At 44.0% G+C, this 23,929-nt stretch overlaps 1 protein-coding gene across 16 annotated transcripts; it reads right to left on the reverse strand.

Annotated features, from left to right (window-relative positions):
- Positions 1-6: 6 nt before the first annotated feature.
- abi2b (abl-interactor 2b) lies at positions 7-18,427 on the reverse strand. Of its 16 annotated transcripts, none has more exons than XM_031558985.2 (11): positions 18,236-18,426; positions 14,392-14,559; positions 12,049-12,225; positions 11,341-11,358; positions 10,991-11,091; positions 9,515-9,661; positions 8,257-8,375; positions 6,155-6,355; positions 5,535-5,627; positions 4,294-4,482; positions 7-3,674 (listed from the first exon to the last, which is right to left on the reverse strand). In XM_031558985.2, the coding sequence occupies exons 1-11, from the start codon at positions 18,350-18,352 to the stop codon at positions 3,499-3,501; spliced, it is 1,506 nt and encodes a 501-aa protein (XP_031414845.1). In that variant the 5' UTR covers positions 18,353-18,426; the 3' UTR covers positions 7-3,498. The 16 variants fall into 16 exon arrangements, with proteins under 16 accessions (XP_031414845.1, XP_031414844.1, XP_031414843.1 ...); XM_031558984.2 differs by having other exon boundaries at positions 5,535-5,624; positions 8,257-8,378; positions 18,236-18,425; XM_031558983.2 differs by having other exon boundaries at positions 8,257-8,378; positions 18,236-18,425.
- Positions 18,428-23,929: the final 5,502 nt, after the last annotated feature.

The following is a 23,929-nucleotide window of genomic DNA, read 5'->3' on the forward strand; positions in this document are numbered from 1 at the left end:
CAGATCAATATTTCCAACAGATTTAATTTTATTGTTCCTCTTGTAGCAAGTTGATTCCCACATCTTGTGAACTGGTCTTCAACTCAAGTCTTATACTAACCCGGACACAAGTACAGAAGTTGGGGTTTTCTTTGGATGGGGCCCTGGGGCTTTTGGGGGGGAGGTGTAGTTTCGGGCTTCGGCCACCTGGATCCCTTTTGCTCTTAAACGATTGAAGTGACAACTAAACTGGGGTTGTGATCGAATAGTCAAAAAATGATTTTGTCCTAACTACTTTTCTGTGACCTTGATGGAAATCATCTAGAGGTCAATGAAAGATATTAAGAATAATCTATAACGATTTAGGCAGAGAACACCGCAGCACAAAGAGAATAAGACTGCAATTACACTCAGACACTAAGCTACGTTGCCTAATTATGCAATGGAAGATGTTATTGACGTGGGTCACGTTGATCGTTTCTTGTTCCCTATGATAAAACGGATAAGAAAGGATGCATTGAAGCCCCCTTTCCATTAGCATTTAGATAATTCAATCAGCTCTCACTGGTCATTTCACTCAGGTAGGAACCTTCCTAAGCAACAACAAAAAAGACTATTCGACCACAGCCTGGGTCTTCTCTCTTGCTTACTCTCACTCCTACCTTCCAACTGTCTCTCTAGTCCTCCCCTGTCCTTTGACGTCTCATCGCACCATTCTTCCTTTCATATCCGCTGCTGAAATGTTAAGATTGGGTGGGGATTGGGGCAAGGCAATGAGGCTCTGGTGAACCGTAGGGGGAGCTATAATTCAAGGTATGAAGGCAGCGATGCAAACCCAAGGCCCCATTTCAAATAAACATTGAGTGTGTATTTCCTGCGTTCCCGGTAGCATTTTCTCCTACAGCTCTGATCTTTAAGATGCATGACAAACAATGTTGCCCATCATCATGTTTCGTAGCGTCTATCCTTTCTGTATACAGATCAGTGTTCAGGGAGAAGGCAAGGAGACACATGAGGACGTGGAGAAACTGAGCCGTGTTCTGCCCGGAAGAGAGGGCCAATTAAAAGTCCCCACCAATCAGGAAAAACTAAAGAAAAAAAAAAACCTCACAAAGATATTCAACATGCATAGACTCACAAGTTACAGGTCCACAAACTCTCATTTAAAAAAAAAAAAAAGAAAAGAAAAAAAAGATTATAACAAACGTAAACTTAACACACATATCCAGAGACGGTTAAATAACCATTTCACATTAAACACGCAAGCACACACACACAGACAGACAGACAAACATCAATGTACCTCTTGGAAAAGTCCCCTGTGTACCATATCATACAGTTGACTTGTGGAAACAAAATTATCATTTAAAGGTTGTTTTTGTGATGAGTCTTTTGTTTGTAGGCTGTAAAGACCGGTTCCCCACTATGTCTTTGTGTGTGTGTGTGTGTGTGTGTCTGTGTGTGAGAGAACCAGGCCCTTCTTCAGACCAGTCACGTCTGCCTTCCCTCCCCTCCACCACCTCCCCAGTCCTCTTGTGCTTTCAGTCCAGCCTTTGAAACACCAGATCAATTGTGCCTCATAGTGTTGTTATTGCAGATACAAGTACAGGATTGGGAGGAGGGGGTTGTAGCTGACAGGGCCAGCATGAATTCACTGCTGGGCCTTCACATGATGCATGTCAACACAATATATCATATCATATACAATATAACTCTGTGAATATCAACACTTTACACAGGATACTCTGAAATAGGCATGACCGCGTAAGTAGTTCATTACGTTGCCCAAAAAAACAAAACAAATAAACAATGTGAACTTTTGCTGTAGTGGTTCTGGATAAAGATGAAAGGTATAGGTGGTTAGCATTGCAAATTAACAACACACACACACAATCACTCATTCACACACCAACCAACCAACCAACCTACCAACCTTTACCCATGTCTATATGGCACTGACTCTGGTTAATGTTTCTATCCTCTACTCCTCCGTAAGAAATCTGTGTGGGAGGGGGAGGGGGGACGGCGTCTGTGCATAAGAAGCCGTCAGTAACTTTGTAGTATAACATTAAGACTAAAGAAACGGTAGAGGGTGAGAGGGAAGAGGCTCAACGCCTCTGAAGGTCATCTCATATAACACTGCACTCTAAACATAGTTGGACCCTTTGGTATCAACCCCCCGCCCCCCTCCCCTCAAAACCCACACCTTATACATCAAAACATTTCATATAACTCTTCTATAACTGCCCCCCCCCCCCCAAATAAACATATACAATATACCCTCACCACCCCCACATGGAAAAATAAATATTTGTCTTTCTCTCCATCTTGTGTTGCACTGTGCTAGTGTTCATTTCAGGTTGGCTAAGAGTCAGTTGGATCAGATGTGTCCGTTTGCAGCAGCGATCGCTGTCGCATGTAGCAGTCGCATCGCCATTAACCAATAACAAGCCTACAAGAAGCTTTTATGAGCAGTCTGAACACAAATGTTAGTGTCAAATCAAGCCTCTCCATTCAGATATCTCATGTTAATCATGTCTGAAAAGCTGTGGCCTGGGTGAAGGGGTAAAAGAGGGGGATGGGGGGTGAGTTTTAGGGAAGAGGTGGAGGTATAAAGACAGCGAGTTATTTTTCTTTAGTTTTTTTTCTTCTTCTTCTTACATGACACCTGCCTCGATCTCAGTTCACAGCATCACTTCTCACTTCACAAAGCATGCAAATCCACACACCAACTCAAAGCAATAAGGAAGCGAGCAAGCTTATTTTAAAAGGAAGGGAAAATAAGATAGAAATGCACAAGAGTTCAAACTGAGGAAGAAAAGAAAATAAGGTCCTCCAAAAAGCCCTGATGACCTGTAGGTGTGGTCGATCAGATTCTGGAATTTTTAACCTACTGATATCCAAACACACACACACACACACACACACACACACTCAAACACACCCACACCATAGTCTTTACTATACACTCTTCACTTCATGGGTACATGGTTTAAGACAAAAAAAAAAAAATTTGAGAAGAACTAAACCTCACAGTTCACTTCAGGTAAATGGTTCCTCAGACAAAGATCTTTGTAGCGCTTTCTCCAAGTCAAGTCTCTCTGCTTTCACTTCACCGCTTTCCTCCTTTCTCTCCACACCTTCAAGATCTCCTCCAGTTGTCCATGAGACAAAACTTAAGGTTGGGATGGGTAAGCTCTGAGAACGTGTGTGTATGTGTGTGTGTCAAGAAGAGGGTGTTATGTTAGGTTGGTGTTTTGTAAATAATATCTGCATCTGTAGGTATCAGTAAGCACTTTATGCACTCTGTGTGTGTGTGTGTGTGTGTGTGATGGAGAGCAGCAGACGGTATGGCGTGAGCAGCAAGGTGAATCAAGGAGGGTAGGGGGGATATCACCCCCTTTACAGTTGTGTGTGTGTGTGTGTGTGTGTGTGTGTGTGTGGGGGGTGTTTAAGTGGGCGGCAGATGGACATGGTGTGAGGTGGTGTTTGGGGGTTAGGGTGTGTGTTGTCAGTGGCTCAGTCAGCGTAGTGCATGATGGACTCCACATAGTTGCCGGGGAAAAGGCCGGTGGTGCCGCTCATTACGCCCTCATACCAGCCGTCGTCGTTCTTCTTGATGACGTAGATGATGGCCCCCTCCTGGAAGGACAGCTCGTCCTCCTTGTCACACAAGTAGTCGTAGATGGCCACCACTGAGAGAGAGAGAGAAATCAGTTGTAGTTCAGTGTCATTTAATCCAGAAAACAAGCCTACATTTTCAATTCCAATAGGGCACTCTGATGGAAAAACTACAGCAAGCAGAAAGGGACAAAAACAGGTTCAAGAGCTACTCAATATAGAGTAAAAAAACATAGACACTTTCAAGAAGTCGCTGTATCTGACCACATGAAAAAACACAGGAAGCACAATACATCCTGTGCAGAGAGAGAGGGCCCTAACTCTGCACATCTGACATGCTCTCTGCAAATGTTCAGCTCATACTGACTGCCGTGTGTCAGCGTCTCTCAAAGAGGGTCACTCTCGGACATACACACAACTACCCACGCACTTGCGTTATCAGTAACCACAATTCAGCTGACCAGGGTTTAAACATGGACAGTGTCAGGGAATACAGATGGACTGGATTGACCAGTGCCAAGACCAGTCAAATCATCACTATTTGAACAGTGGTGGCCTTTGACGGTTTGACCATCATTAGAACCAGGTAGTTAATGAGCCCAACAAACTATTGCCACTTTCCAGTGTGATGGCTGTCTATGGCCCATGAAACTCAGAGTGAGGACACGCACGGACGCAGATCTGCTGCCTCACCTTTCTCCAGGTAGTTGCGTGGCGCCCAGGGCGGGTCCTCCTCAGCATAGGGGTCGCTGTACTCCACCACGGCCGACTCTTCCTCCTCCTCGTCCTCCTCATCCTCGTAGTCCTCGGGGGGTGGGGGAGGGGGCGTCTCCTCAAACACAGGCTCCTCGGTAGGGGGCGGGGGTGGGGGCGCGTCCGTGACTGCAGGAGGAGAAGATGGAGGGGTGTGTGTGTGGACGTGTGTGTGTGTGTGCGTGTGTGAGAGAGAGTTGGGGGGGGGGACAAAAGTGCTGTTAAATTATGCAGAGGTTGTAAAACAAACACAGAACAGAACTGATGAACGGCAGCTTTTAGTGAAGACCAAAGATCAGCCCTTTTTTTTTTTTTTAAAATACACTATAACATTCAACAGGGGCACCTGATCCCAGATCAGCACTAAAGGTCATCAGCCTAAGGAAAGCCCCTGGGCATGCAGGGAGACAACCAGGGAACTCAAGCTAGGGATTAGGAAAGTCACAATTTCTAGTCAACCTCCATATCGACACAAGCTGCTTACATGGCCAGCAGATACACTATCCTCCCTCCACCCTCAGCTTCCTAGAACTTGCATTTCTGAATGCGTGTGAAGACCACTCATAATAAAAACAAATACGGCTTAAGGGATGAAGCTTAATTTATAATCAAATAACATTTAGAGTAGTTGTCTTTGAACTCTCTTCTTCCCCTCTTTGTATTGGTGGCAGGTGTTTGCATGCAACCAGTAGGGGGCGCTGTGCTGAACTCCTCATTAAAACTAGATGAGGCTGCCCTTTCCTCCTGCTGGGAGTGTTGCTACACTCTGCGTTTTAGCAGAAACTCCCCCAGGGCAGAAGGGCACGTCTAGTGAACAAGTCGACATGGAATTGTGCTTTTATGCTTTAGTGAACAGACAAAACCACTACAGTTGGACAAACAGTTACAGGGGAAAGATACTTGAAACAAAAATCTACTATGAAGAAAGCATGCAACATTTACAATGATGCATGCAGGTTACCTACAAATATGTAAACACACACACATACACGTAAATACAGAGGCACAAAGACCTCTAATGCATCTAGAAAATCCAACAATGGACATGCAATGGCAAATAAAAAAAAATCTATGAAAGATGCCTACATGCACACATACGCGCGCACACACACACAATCTACACAAGCGGAGTCGGACTCTGCAGGATTGGTTTGGACTGGGGTGGGGTGCGCCAGACTTACTGGTCTCCTGCACCCGAGCGGCAAAGCCCATCAGCGGAAGCTGAGGAGTGATCTGCAGAATCGAGGGGGGAGGAGGGGCCACCGCTGGACCTGCTGACCCCCAACCCCCCCCCCCCCCCAGACAGACAGACAGACAGACACAGAGAGAAGAGTGGAGGAAGAGAGAGAGAGAGAGAGAGAGAGAGAGAGAGAAGAGGATAGGATAGGGAAAGCAAAGGAAACAGGAAAGGAGGAAAACAGTGGGAGGAGGAGGAAGAAAAATGAGAAGAAGAGGAAGAAAACATGGCAGGTGAAATATGATGGGGAGCAAAAATCAGGTGAGAGGTGAAATGATTGCAAAGAGAGGGGGATGAGCAGAGAGAGAGAGAGAGAGAGAGAGAGAGAGAAAGAAAGAAAGAAAGCAAGAAAGAAAGCAAGAAAGAAAGAAAGAGAACACATTAGATCAGAAGAAAAGAGCCTGGTCACAGAGAGGACTGAGATGATCCAATAGCATTTAGAAAAATGACTCAAAACCTACTACTTCAATTTGCATGAAGATTAGTGATTTATGATTAGGCTTCAGCCTGCAGGCATGAGATGGACTTGGAGCCTCACTGAGAAGCACTGAATCACGTCCGTACCTTGGTTCTGGTAATGTGGTCCTCCGTTGAGTTGGTTTTGGGTCTGGGTCTGGGTCTGGGTCTGGATGGGGTTCTGGTCCGGGGGAAGGTTTGGCTGGCCGGTCACCGATGGGGGGCGGCGGTATGGAAGAGACCCGCCCACAGAGGGTGTGGTCTGTCGTGTCATTGGCCGGTTCATGCTGTAGAACTGAGGGCCGTTACCTTGGAGATGAACAGCAGAAGATTGACAGTGAGACTTCTCTGAGAAAGAATGCTGTGGCATCATAGATGCTAGTCTCACAAAGCCAGATAAGCCACAATAAGAGTGATTTATTATATTCATATTACATTTATGTAATACTTGTTATGTATATTACAATAAACAACTTTTTGGTCTAGCATTTGGTCTAAATGTCTAAATTAGAATTTGGTCTAATGACAGATTGGCATGTTCTATGTGTTTGGATCATTCCAAGCCGATGCAGTGCCTTTTAATGGCAGCACTCAAAGTAACAACACTGCAGAAGTTCTCTCTAGACATTGTACTATTGTCTGTCCCCACAAGACAATGTGAAACCAGACATAGCAGGACACAACGTTGGCCCTCTACACTCTGTTATCCTGCAGTGGCAAACATACATCTGGCTTGGCGAGACTAATCATTACCCAACCAGAGAGCAACACAAACACAGGTGTGTATGCAATCTTTAAAGGGTTAAAGATAATCTCCTTTTCTCTCACTTGATGATCTATACTGAAGCTGGTCTGCTGGATGCATTTAGCACGACAAGTCACCTGTATGGATCTGGCAGAGTCAGTTAACCTTTAGCAAACAAAAGGCCAATGTATGCAGTTGACGAGGCAGCGGAAGACTCAAGAGCGGTGAATCTCACTGAATAATCTTCACTGAGATGAAGCCCAAATCTCCTGGTAGTCACCAAGAACCAGCCTTGCCAAAACAGTGCCATGCTCAATGTGCCACTTTAAGCCTGGTCAGATATTTGGCAAGAAAACGGCATGCATACTCAGACAAAAGCACAAATACTATGAAAAAAACAATACAATTACATAATGAGAACAGCGATGCCAACAAGCTCCAGGAGGAGACCAGGTATGGTAAAATAAAGTAATAGCTGGAAAAAGCGGTAATAAAATCTGTTATATGTTCTTAAACGGAGCGATTGTTACAGCGGATATAAACAGAGACGCACACACTCAGAGAAAGACTCACAGAGACGGACACACTCAGAGAGACTCACAGAGAAAGGACAGAACGCACGAGAGAGAGCAAGAACAAGAGGAGGACGGAGTGACGATGAATGATGAGGTCGGGTTGTGGTTGTGGTGGTGATGAAGATGAAGATGGTGATGAGGTGGTGAGGTTCGGTAAGGGGGACGGGGAGGGACTCACCTTGTGCGGGGGTGCTAAAGGCAGCGGAGCTGGTGGCCGTGAGAGTTGACGGGGGAAGCTGAGGGGGAGGGGGGATTTCGGAGGGGGCCTCAGCGGGCGGGGCAGGGGGAGGCTCAGGTGTGGGAGGGGGTGGGGGGGCAGGGGGTGCAGGTGCAGGGGTGGAGGAGGCAGAGGAAGAGGAGGAGGAGGAGGAGGAAGGAGGCTTAGGAGGGTTAGGAGCAGTACCTGCAGTGAGTAGCCAACCAACAGAGAAAAAACAGTGGAGGGTAAAAGAAAGAAAGAGATATGTAGAGGTAGAGATAGATAGATAGATATATAGTTAGAGATAGATAGATAGAGATAGAGAGAGAGCGAGAGAGAGACAAAAGAGGATGGGGAAAAAGAATGTGAGACAAGAGAAAGACACAAGAGAGATAAATCACGCATAAGATAAAGGAGCAAGAAGAGCAAGAAGGAGAAACAGAGAGATATCGCATTGTTACCCGTCTGACCATCTAGGTCACCCTACTGCTAAAGGGCAGGCATGTGGGCCAACAGATGGAGCAACATAAGGTAAGGTCAGAGGTTAAAGATCAGGTTAGGCTTAGGTTTACAAGGTCAGGAAAGTGTTCGGGTTAACAGATCAGGGTTAAAGGGGGGTTGGGGTGTGGGTTTGAACCCCTGGTGCTCGGTGTTTATGCAGGGTTGGGGTGTGGGTGGGTGGAGATCTTACCTGGAAAAGCTGTGGGCGGGGCAGGGGTTGGCACGGCGATGGGCACGCCCACGCTTCCGCTGCCGCTGTTCTCTCGGCTGCTGCTGCGACTGCTGGGGTGGCTTCCCCCACTGCTGCCACTGCTAAGACACACTCGCATTTAGCACATGCTGTAGGTATACACACACACACGCTGTACACCTGCACGTACACACAAACACACACACACTTTTCACCTGCACACAGACACGCACTCACACACTCCATACCCGCATGTATACACACGCAAACTGCAGGTCATTCTACTAACTGCTGAATACCCACATCACACAGAATAACATTCCCTCACAGTTTTCAGTGTAAGCCTGTAACAGGTCCTTCAGAGATTTTTCCCCTTAGAATGGATCATAATGACAGCGTGACCTCACAAGATTGGCAGATGCAAGTGAAGTAGTTGGAAGTGCAGGCAAAGAAGAAGAAAATAATACTGTAAAAAAAAATAATACTGTAGCAAAAAAAAGAAGTTATTAAGAGCGAGAGCACCAGAGATAGAGAGAGAGAGAGAGAGGAATCAGGGAGAAAAAGAGGGGTAAAAGAGAGGAAGGAGAGTGAAAAAGAAAAGATGGGTAGTGAGTGACAGTTCCTTCTGCTAACAGAGAGGACAAGGACAGACAGCACATAGACAGAGACACACAGACAGAAGCAGCGAGAGACAGACAGAAGCAGAGACAGAGAGAGACAGAACGAGGGATGGGGAGAGATAGACAGAACGAGGGATGGGGGAAAAAGAATGGGTCTGGGGGGGGCCAAGCCTCCAATCCACCACTAAACTATCGCCGCGAGAGTAGAACGCAATGGGTTTGTGTGTGTGTCCTAATTTACACAGAAGGACCCCTGCATTGTGATTAATGGTGTTAGTCCGGTAGGTGTAGGTGTTATTGAGCAAGTTTAAGTAGATTATTTAAGAATAGACCTAAAACTAGTCCCTTTGTTAAACAAAGTGGCGTTTGAACAAAGCTCGTATGCAAGAGAGCTGCCTGTGGGCGTTTCTTATCAGATGTGTGTAGTTGTGTATATGCTTGTTCGTGTGTGTGTGTGTTCTGATGCGTGTGCAAGAGTGTGTGTGAGGGGGTAGCTGTACGTGTGTGTGTGTGTTCTCATGTGATGTGTGTGTGTTCTCATGTGATGTGTGTGTGTTCTCATGTGATGTGTGTGTGTGTGTGTGTAGCTGCATGTGTGTTTTCATGTGATGTGTGTGCCGGAGTGTGTGTGAGGGTACCTGTAGGTGCGGGTCCTCTGATTAACAGACGCGGTGCGTGCCGGGCTCTGCAGGGTCTGGGCAGTGTTTCGTGTCGGGCTCGGCACGTAGTCGTTAGGGATAACGGGAGGACGCACAGGCTCAAGCGTCCGGTAGGGGGAGTGTCGCCTGCCGAGGGGGATTGGGGGGTAGGAGGAGGAGAGGATGGGGTGGGGGTTGAAATCTCAAAACACCAGCTTGGTTTGGGACCCAGTTCACTTGCGGCGGCCCAACAGCAAACCGGCCTCACATTTCTGATCAGTGCAGCAAAGCACGCTGGGATTTGTAGTGATGAAGCTCCCTCAGACCTATTTGCTATTTATGCTATTCCTATTTTGCTATTTATGATGGATATTTCAAGCTGGCTATTTCACTCGTCTGCAAAAGTAACTGTGCACATTCAGAGAACTCCCAGGTGTCAGTTCAATGGGTGGATCTCATATTCGGAGTTCTAATGGTGCTTTGGAACTGTAGGTGAGCGAGGGGGTGGGGTGAGGGGGTGGGGGTGGCTCCATTAGATGGTAATGATGCCGTCGCTCACGGCTCCTGTTGCACTGCAGTGATGAGTGACAACTGTGTTGCTAAGGCAACCATGAGGGAGGGTAGGGGGTGGGGGTACATATAACAAGACCAGGGAGATCAACGCTGACACACACCTGCGTCAAACACACACACACACACAACAAATAACAGAACGCACAGGGCCCTAAGCAGACACACATTTTACACACACGAGTGCCTGCAATGCTGGAATTCAAGAGCAGAGTTTGATTTGTCAATGCCAGCGTTATCTTGTCTCAGCGACAGACTCATACTTGCACACACAAGCACGTCCACACACACACACAGATAATTGTAACAAATGTGACAAAGAAATATGATGGTCATAAAAAATTCAATTTCGTAACACAGCTGTCTCACACTTAAACACAGATCCGCGCGCGCGCGCACGCACGCACGCACACACACACACACACACACACACACAAAACAATGATAAGGAAGTAAGCTTTCTGTCTTTTGCTGTGGAGATGGGCATGAATAAAACATGGATGTTTGAAGCACGATATAAACATATGCTGATCTCCTGAGCGAGACCCTTCTTCCTCTACACACACACACACACACACACACACAGAGGGAGAAAGGTCATCTGAAGGTCAGTGATCAAACTCAGGTCAGGACAGGACATTTCTACCAAGCGTCATTTTAAGGGGGAAAAAAAGACTACATCTGAATTAGGCCTGGAGAAATGTCACAGCACAAACCCAACGCATCTACAATTTTTTTTCTCCAAAGTATCAGGTCCAAATTGCCAACAGTAGTTACAGCTGCTGCAGATTCCTAAAAGAATGCAAATCCTGCTGGAAAACTCCAATACACACGTGTTCCCCTTACACACACACACACACACACACACACACGCACACACACACTCTGATCCTCCAGACCACATACCCAAGGGTTCCCCCCTTCCCTGATCCTGGGGGGCTTGGGGGTTTCTGGGTTGGTGCAGCGGTGCGTGGGGCCCCGCCTGCCTTCATGTTCTGTGCATTGACCTGCAATATGGGTGGGAAGGTCAAAGTTTAAAAGGTTATATTTCCTAGGGAACACCACACTATACATTAACAGATAGTAAAACAACAACTCAACTTTATATTTATATAAAAAAAAAAAAGTCTTTGCAGGTAGGATTTCATTGTCTGACAGAAGAGATGATATACTGTCCATGAAGGGGGGAAGCACACAAACACAACAACTACACACCAAGCCAGGGAGAGGAAGGGAGCCGTGGAACAAGTCCTTACCTTAAACCTTAGCAACCACTAAGATCATATAAGCCAAGTAAGACACAGGGAGAAGAGAGAAGAGAATCATTCTGTTAGTACTACAATCAGCACACCTGCACAGTATCTCAGTGAGTTGCTCTTAGCCAGGGGAGGAGGAGAGAGCACAGGCAAATAGGTCACTGGAAAGGCGCAAACTACTAGCAAGCATAGCACACATTTACACAAGATGTTTAGTTTTTGTAGTGAAGAAAAGTACATTTTTATTTCTATAGGCCCACTACATTGATTCATTATGAATACACTCAAACAATAGAGCTGCCATTTTAAAGGCACTCATATGAAGAATCCCCCCCCCCCCCCGCCGCCATATCCTCAATATCATCAAGAGTAAAATCCTTACCGCGTGCCTAAAAACTACAGTATTCTATTTGATGACTAAAGAAATGACACTCCCACTTTAATCCTACTAAATCTCTGGTTACTGCAAGGACCTTACACTAGTCCCAGGTTTGGACCCCCTCAAGCTAAGCAAACACCTCAATGCAATGGAACAGTGCAATGTATATAAAGAAAAAAAAAAGAAGTTGCCATTACATCAGATCTATAGTATTGATCCTGACGGCGCAAAAGGGGCAAAGACATGCAAAGGTTTTGGTCTTTAAAACCTTAGCTGATGTTAAACACACTACACCTACTCAAAGAGGTGCTCCCACAGTCCCAGCCTACCTTCACGCCGTGCCCCACGTCGTCCAGCATGCTGTAGTCAATGGGCTTGCGGATGTAGCGCACTGGCCTCTCCGGATTGGCTGGGGCGATGATCTTGTGTGTGCGGGAGGTGTTCTTATTGGTAGTGAGGATGCCAATCTCCCGGCGAGCCACCTTCTCCTTGTGGATGTCCACCGTCTAGGGGAGGTAAGGGCATTGGAGACGTTGAGCCGAGAGACACGGCAGGCATTACTGTGATTTAGGGCAATTACAGTCATTGACACCAGAGGCCATTTTGATTGTGTCATTAAATGTGGTTGATTTACTTCACCATAACTACAGGAAAACTCTGAAACAAGCCAAAGGGGCGTAGGGCTTTTGGACTTTGTAGTGTAATGTACCCTCTGGGTCTTACATATGCTTACGTTCATGCAGAGGGGAGGATGGTGGTGGTTCGTTTGAGTGCAGAAAACACAGCTGCTTTTCTGTGTGTGGATCTACCTGGGAGATCTGGCTATTGGAAATTATTCTTGCAGCTTTGTGTGTGTGTGTGTGTGTGTGTGTGTGTAAAGTTCAGTGTGTTTATGTGTGCATGTTTTTGCCATATACACCGCGTTCCACATTATTATGCAAATTACACTTTGCTCAGATTTTCCGTCAGTCAGTATCATTTTCAAGTCATCAACTGTTAGAGTATAATTCAAATTTTATTGAACAAACCTCCTAATGATAACAGTATTTTTTTCAAAAATAAAAAACTCAAAATGCAGTGTTCCAAATTATTATGCAGAATTTCAGAGTTTCAAGATATTTTATAGGTTGTAAAGAACAAAAAAATGTCATTTGTTGAATTTGCAGCATTAGGAGGTCATATTTACTGAAATCAAAAAAAGTTTGAATCAAAAACATCTTAACAGGTCAAGTTACATGTTGACATAGGACCCCTTCTTTGATATCAACTTCACAATTCTTGCATCCATTGAACTTGTGAGTTCTTTGATAGTTTCTGCTTTAATGTCTTTGCAGGATGCCATGATAGCCTCCCAGAGCAGCTGCTTGGATGTGAACTGCCTTCCACCCACATAGATCTTTTGCTTGATGATGCTCCAAAGGTTCTCAATAGGGTTAAGGTCAGGGGAAGATGGGGGCCACACCATGAGTTTCTCTCCTTTTATGCCCATAGCAGCCAATGCCCCAGAGGTATTCTTTGCAGCATGACATGGTGCATTGTCATGCATGAATATGATTTTACTACGGAAGGCACGGTTCTTCTTTTTGTACCACAGAAGAAAGTGGTCATTCAGAAACTCTACATACTTTGCCGAGGTCATTTTCACACCGTCAGGGACCCTGAAGGGGCCTACCAGCTCTCTCCCCATGATTCCGTCCCAAAACATGACTCCGCCACCTCCTTGTTGACGTCTCAGTCTTGTTGGGACATGGTGGCCATTCACCAACCATCCACTACTCCATCCATCAGGACCATCAAGGGTTGCACGGCACTCATCCGTAAACAAAACAGTTTGAAAGTTAGTCTTCATGTAGTCCTGAGCCCACTGCAACCTTTTTTGCTTGTGAGCTTGGTTTAGGGGTGGCCGAATAACAGGTTTAAGGACACTTGCCAACCTCTTGAGCATCCTACATCTTGAAGTTTGCGAGACTCCAGAGGCACCAGCAGCTTCAAACACCTGTTTGCTGCTATTTAATGGCATTTTAGTGGCTGCTCTCTTAACCCTACGCATTTGTTTGGCAGAAATCTTCCTTATTTTGCCTTTCTCTGAACGAACCCGCTTGTGCTGTGAATCGGTGACAAATTTCTTCACCGTCCGATGATCACGCGCAATTCTTTTGGAAATATCCAATGTTGTGATACCTTGACAAAGGTATTGCACTATTTGCCGCTTTTCAGCAGCAGAGAGATCCTTTTTCTTCCCCATTTTGCCAGAAACATGTAGCTTGCTTAATAATGTGGAACATCCTTCTTAAGTAGTTTTCCTTTGATTGGGCTCACCTGGCAAACTAATTATCACAGGTGTCTGGGATTGATTTCAATCATCCAAATAGCCCTGAGACACAATACCATCCATGAGTTTAATTGAAAAACTGAAAAATGAATGTTTATGACCCTTAAATACAATTTGCCTAATAATGTGGAACGCGGTGTACAGGTTATGGAGGATATCTTTGCAGCTCCTTATATTTCTTGCTCTCCCTCCTTCTACGTGTGTGTGTGTAAGTACCTCTGAGATGTGGTTGATGGAGACTTCCATGGTGCTTTCTCCATCTATGTCTGTGTCTGGTGTTGATTGAGGATTTCCTTGCAGCTATGTGTGTGTGTGTGTGTGTGTGTGTGTGTGTGTGTACCTGTGAGATGTGGTTGATGGAGGACTCCATGCGGCGTAGCTGGGACGCCTGGATGTCGAGCATCTGGAGCACATTGTTGGCGAGGGTGTTGATCAGGTAGGCAACGCTGGCCAAGGACTGGGTGGTGTAGCTCTTGGTCTCTTCCAACGCCCTGTGCTTATCAGGAGACTACAGAGAGATAGAGATAGATAAAGAGAGAGAGAGAGAATAACAGCAAGAAAGAGAGAGAAATAAACAGTGAGAGAAAGAGGAAGGGAGAGACCGAGAAAGGGAGATATGAGGTGACTAACTGAAGCTGCGTGCAGATGCAGAGATAACGTCAGGATGACACACACGCACCCCCCCCCAACACACACACAGTCACACACACACACACCCCCCTTAATGAAATCATCTCCTGAGGAGCAAGGGAGCGCATCAGGACACTGAGACGGGAGCTGCCTGCAAGTCCAACGACAGCCCAGCACAACACCTCCCGCATACGCGCCATTGGTCGCCTGCAGCCATCAATCACCACCTGTCACGGTCGCCGTGGAAACGCCATCACACCGGAGAGGGCCGTAAAATAAATGTGGTATGTGTGCGCGCAATTGAGTGTGAAGAGATTCATAGGGCAGTGGGGGAAAAAAAACAAAGCCTTGCAAAAGCTAACATGATGCGCTCACAGAAACATGGAGACAAAAAAAAAAAAATTATAAAAAAAAAAAAAAAAAAACTTTGGTTACATAACCCATACATTTTAAAATTAAATTAAAGTAAGACATTGCTCACTGTACCAGCAAGCACACATAGGCTACCTATACACACAATGCTGCCTCTGGCCGGCCATAAAGGAGGGGTTGGTGTCAAATTTACAGAACATGAGCCTCGAGATGACACATTAGTCATACATCAAAGGCCTTTGGCTTCAGGTCTGGGGGTTTGTAAGGGCACTCTCAGTGCTCACCGTGCACGCATAGACATGCACACACACACACACACACACACACACACACTATGGAGTATTACGCATGCACGACTAAACTCCTGCCTCGCTTTGAGGGCACATCATTCCACCTGCTTAGCAGATTCAATCATGAGAGATGTGAGCTAAGCAAAAATGAATTTGAAATATGTAGTAGTGAAACTCATGTGCCTCTGTGCATAGTGTTGGTAATTAGCTAGGTGAAACTACATACATTCCCTCAGAACACAGTTACTCTCCACCAAAACAAACAGCCGACACCAGAATCAAGAAACACCACATTCAGGGCAAGACGTACAATACGTCACACACTCACAAACGTATTCGACAATCCTGGCATTTCTGAGACTCCGCTGGATGAAGTTTATGACACTTCTTTACAAATATGTGGTCTCAGTGGTATGCACGTGTGTGTGTGCGCGCGCACATGTATTCAGCATTCTCCAAAGCGCAGCCTGTCAACACTTCTGTTTCTGCAGTCAGCGTTGGGAGTGCTTGAAACAGGCCAGGTCAGGGTCCCAAAGAGAGAGCGTACGCTCAAGCGGAGCATGTCCCATTCAGGGAACCAGGGCAAAGCTCTCCGCTGTCAGCCCACAGACACACTACACGGCACAGCCAAACATACCAACGCACTGGCAGCCATCACGACAGGCTGGCCCTGCCACAAAGACCAAACATCACCAGTACAGAACAAAGAAACATACAATATGAAGACAGAGGTGCAAAGAAAGCCTTCACTTTAAGAATTTCAGAAGAAGTTCTGCTCAGGTTAACTCCATGTCCTACCTACAACCTGGCGTTATTAATGAAAACACAGAGCAACAAACAGCCATTTGATTCTGCACGTGTGTGTTTTGAGGTTTAACACTATTCCGAAAAAGGACAGACACTGCCTGTGGTATCAAAAGAGAAAACAGAGCAGTTCCTTCTAGAGATCGAGTCTGAGAGTGAGTATGTCCCTGCTAATGATGCACTTAATGATGCTCTCCCACCTACTCACACAACCCACCCCTGTGAAGGCAAGAAGCGACGGGGAAATATTCTCTTTCGCTCCAGAAGAAAACCAAGCTGCCCGGACACACGCCGGTGGGAGTGACCTCTAAAAATAATCCAACACACCTGATGGAAAAACGGGGCCAAGGACAATTAACAATAGCTACAGAAGTCCATCGTGATCTCGTTTACTAAAAAATCCACTTCAACATGTTCAGGTGCAAGGCAAGACCGAGTCATCTTTATCTCGCGTTCAGTCTCTATTTGGCCAAAGGGGAAGAGTATCATTCTTAGCAGCTGTAGTTGCCCTGTCTAACTATGCCAAGCCCCTGAATAAGGCCTTGGGTCAAACCTGGATGACACACTACCCCCAAACCAGTCTAATAGCTTTAAGTTACCTGCTCAACGTGTTGGAACCATTTAGCCCTCTACCACAAACAGAGGAAATACAGAGCACTACACCTTCACACAAAGCCTTCAAATGATCACCGTAAGCAAGTAATAAGTAACAGTAATTAGTTAGGAAATCGGCCACACATTCAACAATAAACTACTGACAACGAAAAGAGTGCTATAAAATTAGGATAATCGCATTTCAAATTTCAGTCTAAATCTGAGCAAAAAATAGAGACACATTTCTCACACCGAGACGGAAAGTAAATTTCAGAGAAATCCCTCGAAGAGTTCGATGTGTTTATAGTTTCTGCAGAGCAAGATCTGAACTGCAGCTAAATAACTGTGTGACCCAAGCAACCTCAGCCCGTAACGGGGGGGGGGATTAAATCACAGCACTGCGTCTTCAAAAGCAGCCAGGCAACGATGATCACTAAGGTCCTATATAGTTTTTTTGATACTGCAAAGCTCACCAGATTGACTGAAACAGGCAAATGGTTTTGGTGGTATGGCAAGTGGTAGTTTATAACGTTAGTAACGTTACAATTTAACGTTACAATATGAAGCACATTGAATTACTACGGTGTATGAATTGTGCTATATAAATAAAATTGCCTTGCCTTTACTATCACCAGCAACACCATTACACGCTGACCACACACAAAATCAAGCAGTCTCATCATCTGAGCCACTCGCCAGTGAAATGTAATGTTAATCCGACAAACAATCTATTTACATACAAACATGGTCATCATTATCTACTTTATGACCGCCTAAATAAACAAGGTTTTTTGATGTTAGGTTAGCTGGCAAGACTATTATGGGTGCCTGAGTGAGCATAGCACGGTGAACTTTTTCTCACCATGTCGTGTTACCGTTACACATCTTGTTGTCTATTGATCAGATCAAGACAGACAATTTGGTTCTATTGTTTAATGCAATACATACGAGGTGTATATTCTCAACTAAGGATATAACGTTAGCTTAAAAAGGAAAACTCGGAAAGCAAATATGCATGCTACGAACTGATACCATTACATTTATTGGGAGCTAGCTATAGTGGTAGCAACCCTACAGCTAGCGAGCCATTAGGTTAGCAGTATCATGATGTGTTTCTTAGCTAACAGTTAGCTAGCAAGCTAACTAATCATAACGTTACACCGATGACTGCAAACCATTTAGCTACCCAAGATGGCTACCACGCAAAACATCGTAACATGCTCGTGTGTACGCCACGCATTGTTTCTGAAAAAGATAATTAACATGCCTTCTGTCCTAAACCTCCTAAGGTAATACACAAGATGTTAACGTTGGATACATCTATCCAGGGCAGTGGACAGCAGTCAATCCCTAAGTGCACTACTGAGCAAAACGTTAGCCAGCTAGCTAGGTCACTTAGCGAGCTAATGAAACCATGACAGTCTGTACATCTTTCCGTTCACAGCCATGCCTTTCAGCAGTGTTTACATTTAGGATCACAAATATAAGCCATACCTGTACATAATTACTCTCACAATATTCTGCAACTCTTTCTAGATTGGCATAACTGTCAAGTAAAGCGCCTCGTCCAGCTGGAATCTCCTCTTCCAAAAGCATTTGAAGCTCCGCCATCTTCACATCTTACCAGCTGAATGTTAGCTTGACTGAAGCTAGAGCTACTGAAGAATTTTTCAATATGGCTGACTCTTCAAAACAAAAGTCTTCTCGAGTCCAATTCCATCCATTTTCAGATACAACGCTGACATAATTTAGCCTTGATGTCACCTACCTGGTATATCATTGGCTGTTGAAAAACACACACACAAATTCCTCTCAGATCTTTACTGAAGGTGTCCGTGGATTGTGCAAATCAATGACTGTAAATAACTGTTATTTACAGTGATTGGTGCAAACACTAAAAGTGCACAAACTACATAGGAACAGTAAATCCACAAATCGACACTTTCACTTTGAGTAAAAGTTAAAAGTGTGACCTAGCCTACATTTTTAAAACGGCCATGAGTTATTAGGCTACTTGAGCTTTCAATCTGTGGTTTTGAACCAGGTTTGTTGCATAACGTTTGGTTTCAAACAAACTGCAGAGAGATTGGTGTTGTATCAAATTATTTTCGTTCTGTGTCAATACAAGTTTGTGACTAACTTGCCATTTATCCTTCCCAAAGTGTTTGGACTCTGTTTTGCCTTTAGAGTCAACTTAAGTCATTTCTGACTGAAGTATAACCGTATGTAGGCTTTGTTTCAGCCCTGTGTCACTAGATGGCAGTAAAATTAGTAATTGCCCGTTCAGGCAATTGATATCTCAGCAGCTGGATGAATGACCAGTATGAGGTATTTAAAATGTCCCGTGTTCCACAATTGGACACAGAGCTGTACAGTATCTAAACCCAAACCTCACTCTCTGTAATATCCAAGCTAGACCCCATGGGTTTTAAAGTCCTTGCTAATATGCCCACCATCCATGCACAAAGTCTCCAAGGTATCACCAATAAGCATTTTGTTGAAAACAAAAAGGACAATTCAAAATATAAATTAAGTCATTTTGATATCTCATGTTTTTTGTTGACCTGGAAGGATGACCTTAATTAGTCAACACTTTAGTAATACACCTTCATGTGGCATTCATAGATCATATAGATTCCTGAAAATATATTTATTTTCACCATAATTACAAGTATAAACTTAAGCAAAAAACCATTTAAGTGATAATTGTCCTTGCAAGTTCTCTCCTAAACATATCCACTGGTGGTTATAGTCTTCGAGATGACAAGCAGAAAAAATATATTCAAAGCCTCCTGAAATTAAGCAGACTTAAGAGTTACTGTAACCATTAAGAAAGGAAATTTGTTGTTAGACGTTGCTATCTAAAGGTCAATAGGAAATGTTTCACAATGTACAAAACAACCGTTTCCCCTTAAACAACAAATACAAAAATACCAGGCTTTTTACCTTCGAGGTGTAAATGACTTTTGTATGCTTTGTATATTTTGTGTCTTTGTATGATGTGCATTATATATTTATAGAGATAATAATAATCATCCAAGAAAAAGGTTAAATCTGTCACATTAGACCAACAGAATAGCAGCCAAAACACACTGGAATGGAAATATGCTACATTTTGCTCGCATTAAAAGGACCTAAGCTTTCCCAATGTATAGTAGTACATGTTAGTACAGTAGTATGGTCGTACATTTACCATCAGTGGCCATGTAGGCTACACACACACAGAAATACAAACCGTACGGAAATTTGTATTTTTGCTTTTCAAATGTATTTACTTACCATATCTTCCTTATACTCTTGTCATCCCCGTGAGGTTTGGGTTAAGATACTGTACAGCTCTGTGTCCAATAGTGGGACAAGTTAAATACCTCATACTGGTTATTATTTCCACCTGCTGAGATCTCAATTGCCTGAACGGGCAATTACTAATGCTACTGCCATCTAGTGGCACAACACTGAAACAAAGCCTACAGTCATGGTCACATTTTGTTTCCGAACCTTGCTGCATCAGTAGTTTTACACTTACGCCAACTGTAACTTTAACACGACATGGTGAGAAAAGTTCGCCGTGCTATGTTCGCTCAGGCACCCATCATAGTCTTGCCAGCTAACCTAACATCAAAAAACCTTGTTAAGGGGGTCATGACGTAGATAATGACAATGTTTGTACGGAAATAGACTGTTTTTCAGATGAATATTACAGCTCTTGATGAAGACTGCTTGATTTTGTGTGTGGTCAGTATGTAATGGTAGTCAGCGTGTAATGGCGAACATAACTAAATCTGACAATTCAACCTTCAACCTTTACTCGCTATTAATAAGGTAATTTTGGTTGTAATGATTCATTTAATTATTAATCAGAGTTCAAAACTGATAGCTAAATATATTTTATGAGACTGATTTGTGACTGATCTTTATTTTGACCACCATGGTAAACACACTTTGTGTGGCGCCCCCATGTGTTCAACTTAATTGATCTGCTGTTGGGTTGAATAGTTGATGCCTGCTGCAACACCACTACAACTACAACACCAATTCAGCTCTTGTTCTGTTCTGTCTGTGTCTGTTTAAGATGCTGTCTTTCCCAAAGATATTCAGCATCACCTTGCTCGAAAAGGCATAAATACATGCACAAAGAAGGAAAAACCTCTTTACCTAAGACTTTATGATATTGGTGATTCAGCCGCATAACCTTAAGATTATATAACACATTGCATCTATATCATGAGGTGTCATCTGACGATTCTTTTTGCTGATATGGTATAGTGTCAACTGTAACAACAGGGGAGCCGTGAAGGAGACTGACATTAGATTAGAATATGAGAAATGGTTGATATGTACTGACATCCATTGGCATTTAAAGCACCACTCAACACATAGCGTGGTATTCATATTTCTGCAGTAATATAGTAATGCAACAGGCTCAGTAGGACACTAAGTAGTACTAAGTTGTACTAAGTAGGCAAGTACAAAGGCATATGATACTGCAGAGTATGCACATGTAACATTATTCAGGAAAGCACAAATAATGCAATGGAAACAACTTTTCCTTTGACCCGAATTTGCTCTTTATTTAAAAACAGCTCCATGATTGACATGTCTGTGCGTCAGCCATTATTTTTTATAACAACAATTAACACACTCACTCACACACACACACACACACACACACACACACACACACACACACACACACACACACACACACACACACACACACACACACACACACACACACACACACACACTGAGAGGGAAACAGGGACAGAGAGAAACAGAAATAGAGAGGTTCATAATGTGGTTTGATATGTACCATCATTAATAGTATTTGTATTTATGCATGATTTAGTGGAGTACTGCTGCTTTCAAGAAAATGTGGTGTCTGAGATGGACTGCACCAAACGGGATGTCTTCTTTCTAAAGAGAGTTGCCTTCATCGCTGTGAAGAAGATGAATATAAGCAAATCCTGAGAGAGAGGGAGAGAGAGAGAGATATCTTAAATATACATGTACTTTAAGTAGACATTTACAATGCCACTTTGAAAAGGGCATGCTCTCAGAATCATGATAAACCTTTTTTGTATTGTATTGTCCCTCAGATGTCCACCACCAGATGTGAAGTAATGGATGACATTCATGGAGGTAATATGAGGTGACTGACCGCTGTTAAAAACTTGTGTTTGCAATAACATTTTACGATTATAATCATAGATCATCACCCTCAAAGAGTGTCCATCCACACGTCTGCTATGAGCCAGTTATCTTGCACCTGTGATAAGGATAAGGAGAGTAAAAGAGAAAGTGACCCGGTTACGTTACACTCTGACACACTGATCAGAGTACAAAGGCAGTGGATATGTTTATTTGCCTATTATCTGTATGTATTGTGGCTGTTATTGCAAAGTGTGTGCAAGTGAGTTTGAGAGTCAGCAAATGAGGGCAAGAAAGGCATTTGTGCTACCCAGAATGGCACCAGTGCATGATTTAAAAAACAATAAAACAGAAGAGTGTTTTTAGTAAGAGATATTTGGGATTCTTTTTGCACTCTATGAGGTGAACAGGCAAGTGTCAGAACAGCAGCATTTTCTTAACTGGCAGCAAGTTGATTACTGAAACTTTATTGCACTTAATTGTAAAACCCTCAGAGGTGGGTCCATCCATACTTGTCTGCTACATGTTGTCTTGTTTAAATCTGACTGAATCTGCTGGCAAATCACTGGCATTGGCCTTAAGATGAGGATAAACAGAGTGAAAGAGAAGGTGACACCTGGACACATCACATTGTGATGCTATGATCTGTCAATTCTAAGTCAGCTCTTTATTTTGTATATCTTTTTAAGTAAAGCTTTGTAGCCTCATCTGTCAGAAGTGCTTAAGCGGATGCCACTTCACACACCACTGGTGGGAAATAAATCACCCAGCACCCATCCTCTATCAGCACCCATCCTCTCCCAGCAGAATGAAGACACTGTCTTCTTATGGCTTACAGCTGTCTGGACAAATACGACAACTTCAGCCCAGCCCAGCCAACATGTTGTGAGCCACAGGTGAGAGGGGTTTTCTTTCTTTTTGTTCTGGTCTTTGTTTTCCCCATAGCCAGCCGCAGTATATAGCATATTTTAGGCCCTGGGAAGCAGGTCTCCTTAGTTTCAACTTCACATAATGACTGAGTGTTGCAATGCTGTGTAGTGTGAACTCTTAAACGTCCTTAAGCAATTATCAGAGTGTTTCAGAACTTGAAGTGTGTAATGTGTGTAACCTGAACTCCTAGCGTGTTGCCCAAAGGGTTGTGTGCACCCGTTCACGTGTGGTATAGAGACTGTGGCTTCCAATAGTGTTCTCTCTCTCAGTGGCTCGAATGATTACCCGGGGGCACCTCATGTTGACCAGCCTATACAACCTCTTCAGAATATTAAATAAAGATTGTATTTTTGTACTTTTCTTAATACCTGTGCTTGTACACTTTTTGGGGCAGAGTTCCCCTTGCTCTGACACTACATTTTATGAGTGAGCTCAAGGGGTGGCGTCGTCAGCTGTACATTAGGGGACGCTACACTGTTATTAACAAAGTAACAACAATACTTCTGAACCAAAGCTCTGCCTCCCCTGACCGCACGTCTCTGGCACCTGTGATCAATTAGTGATAATGCTGCACGCGTGCGGCAGAACAGGTTTGTGTCAAGTGCTCATTAAGAGTGTGCCAAAATTTTCCTTTCTTTTTTCAACCTAGTTGAAAGTAATTTGGTAATTTCAGTTACACACACTGAGAGGAAAACAGGGATGGAGGGAAACACAGAGAAATAGAGGGATTCACAATGTGGTTTGATATGTACCATCTTTACCATTTCTATTTATGAATGATTTAGTGTTGTACTGGTGCATTTGAGAAAATGTGGACTGCACCAAACGGGAAGTGTTTCTTCTAAAGAGAGTTGCCTTCACTGTGAAGAAGAAGAATATAAGCACACCCTGAGAGAGAGAGAGAGAGAGAGAGAGAGAGAGAGAGAGAGAGAGAGAGAGAGAGATCATTTTGAGTCTGTGTTTGGGATGTTACTGAAAGCAAACAACACTTTTTCATGTCTGCTTTCCACAAACCTGAGTGGAGATCAGCAATTAAACAATAAACGTTTTTACCAGATAAATCCAGACTTTTTCCTTTCATTTATTGCACATTAAATCTATAGGAAT

This window comes from Clupea harengus, chromosome 21, assembly GCF_900700415.2.
Source record: "Clupea harengus chromosome 21, Ch_v2.0.2, whole genome shotgun sequence".
NCBI classification, from domain to species: domain Eukaryota; kingdom Metazoa; phylum Chordata; class Actinopteri; order Clupeiformes; family Clupeidae; genus Clupea; species Clupea harengus.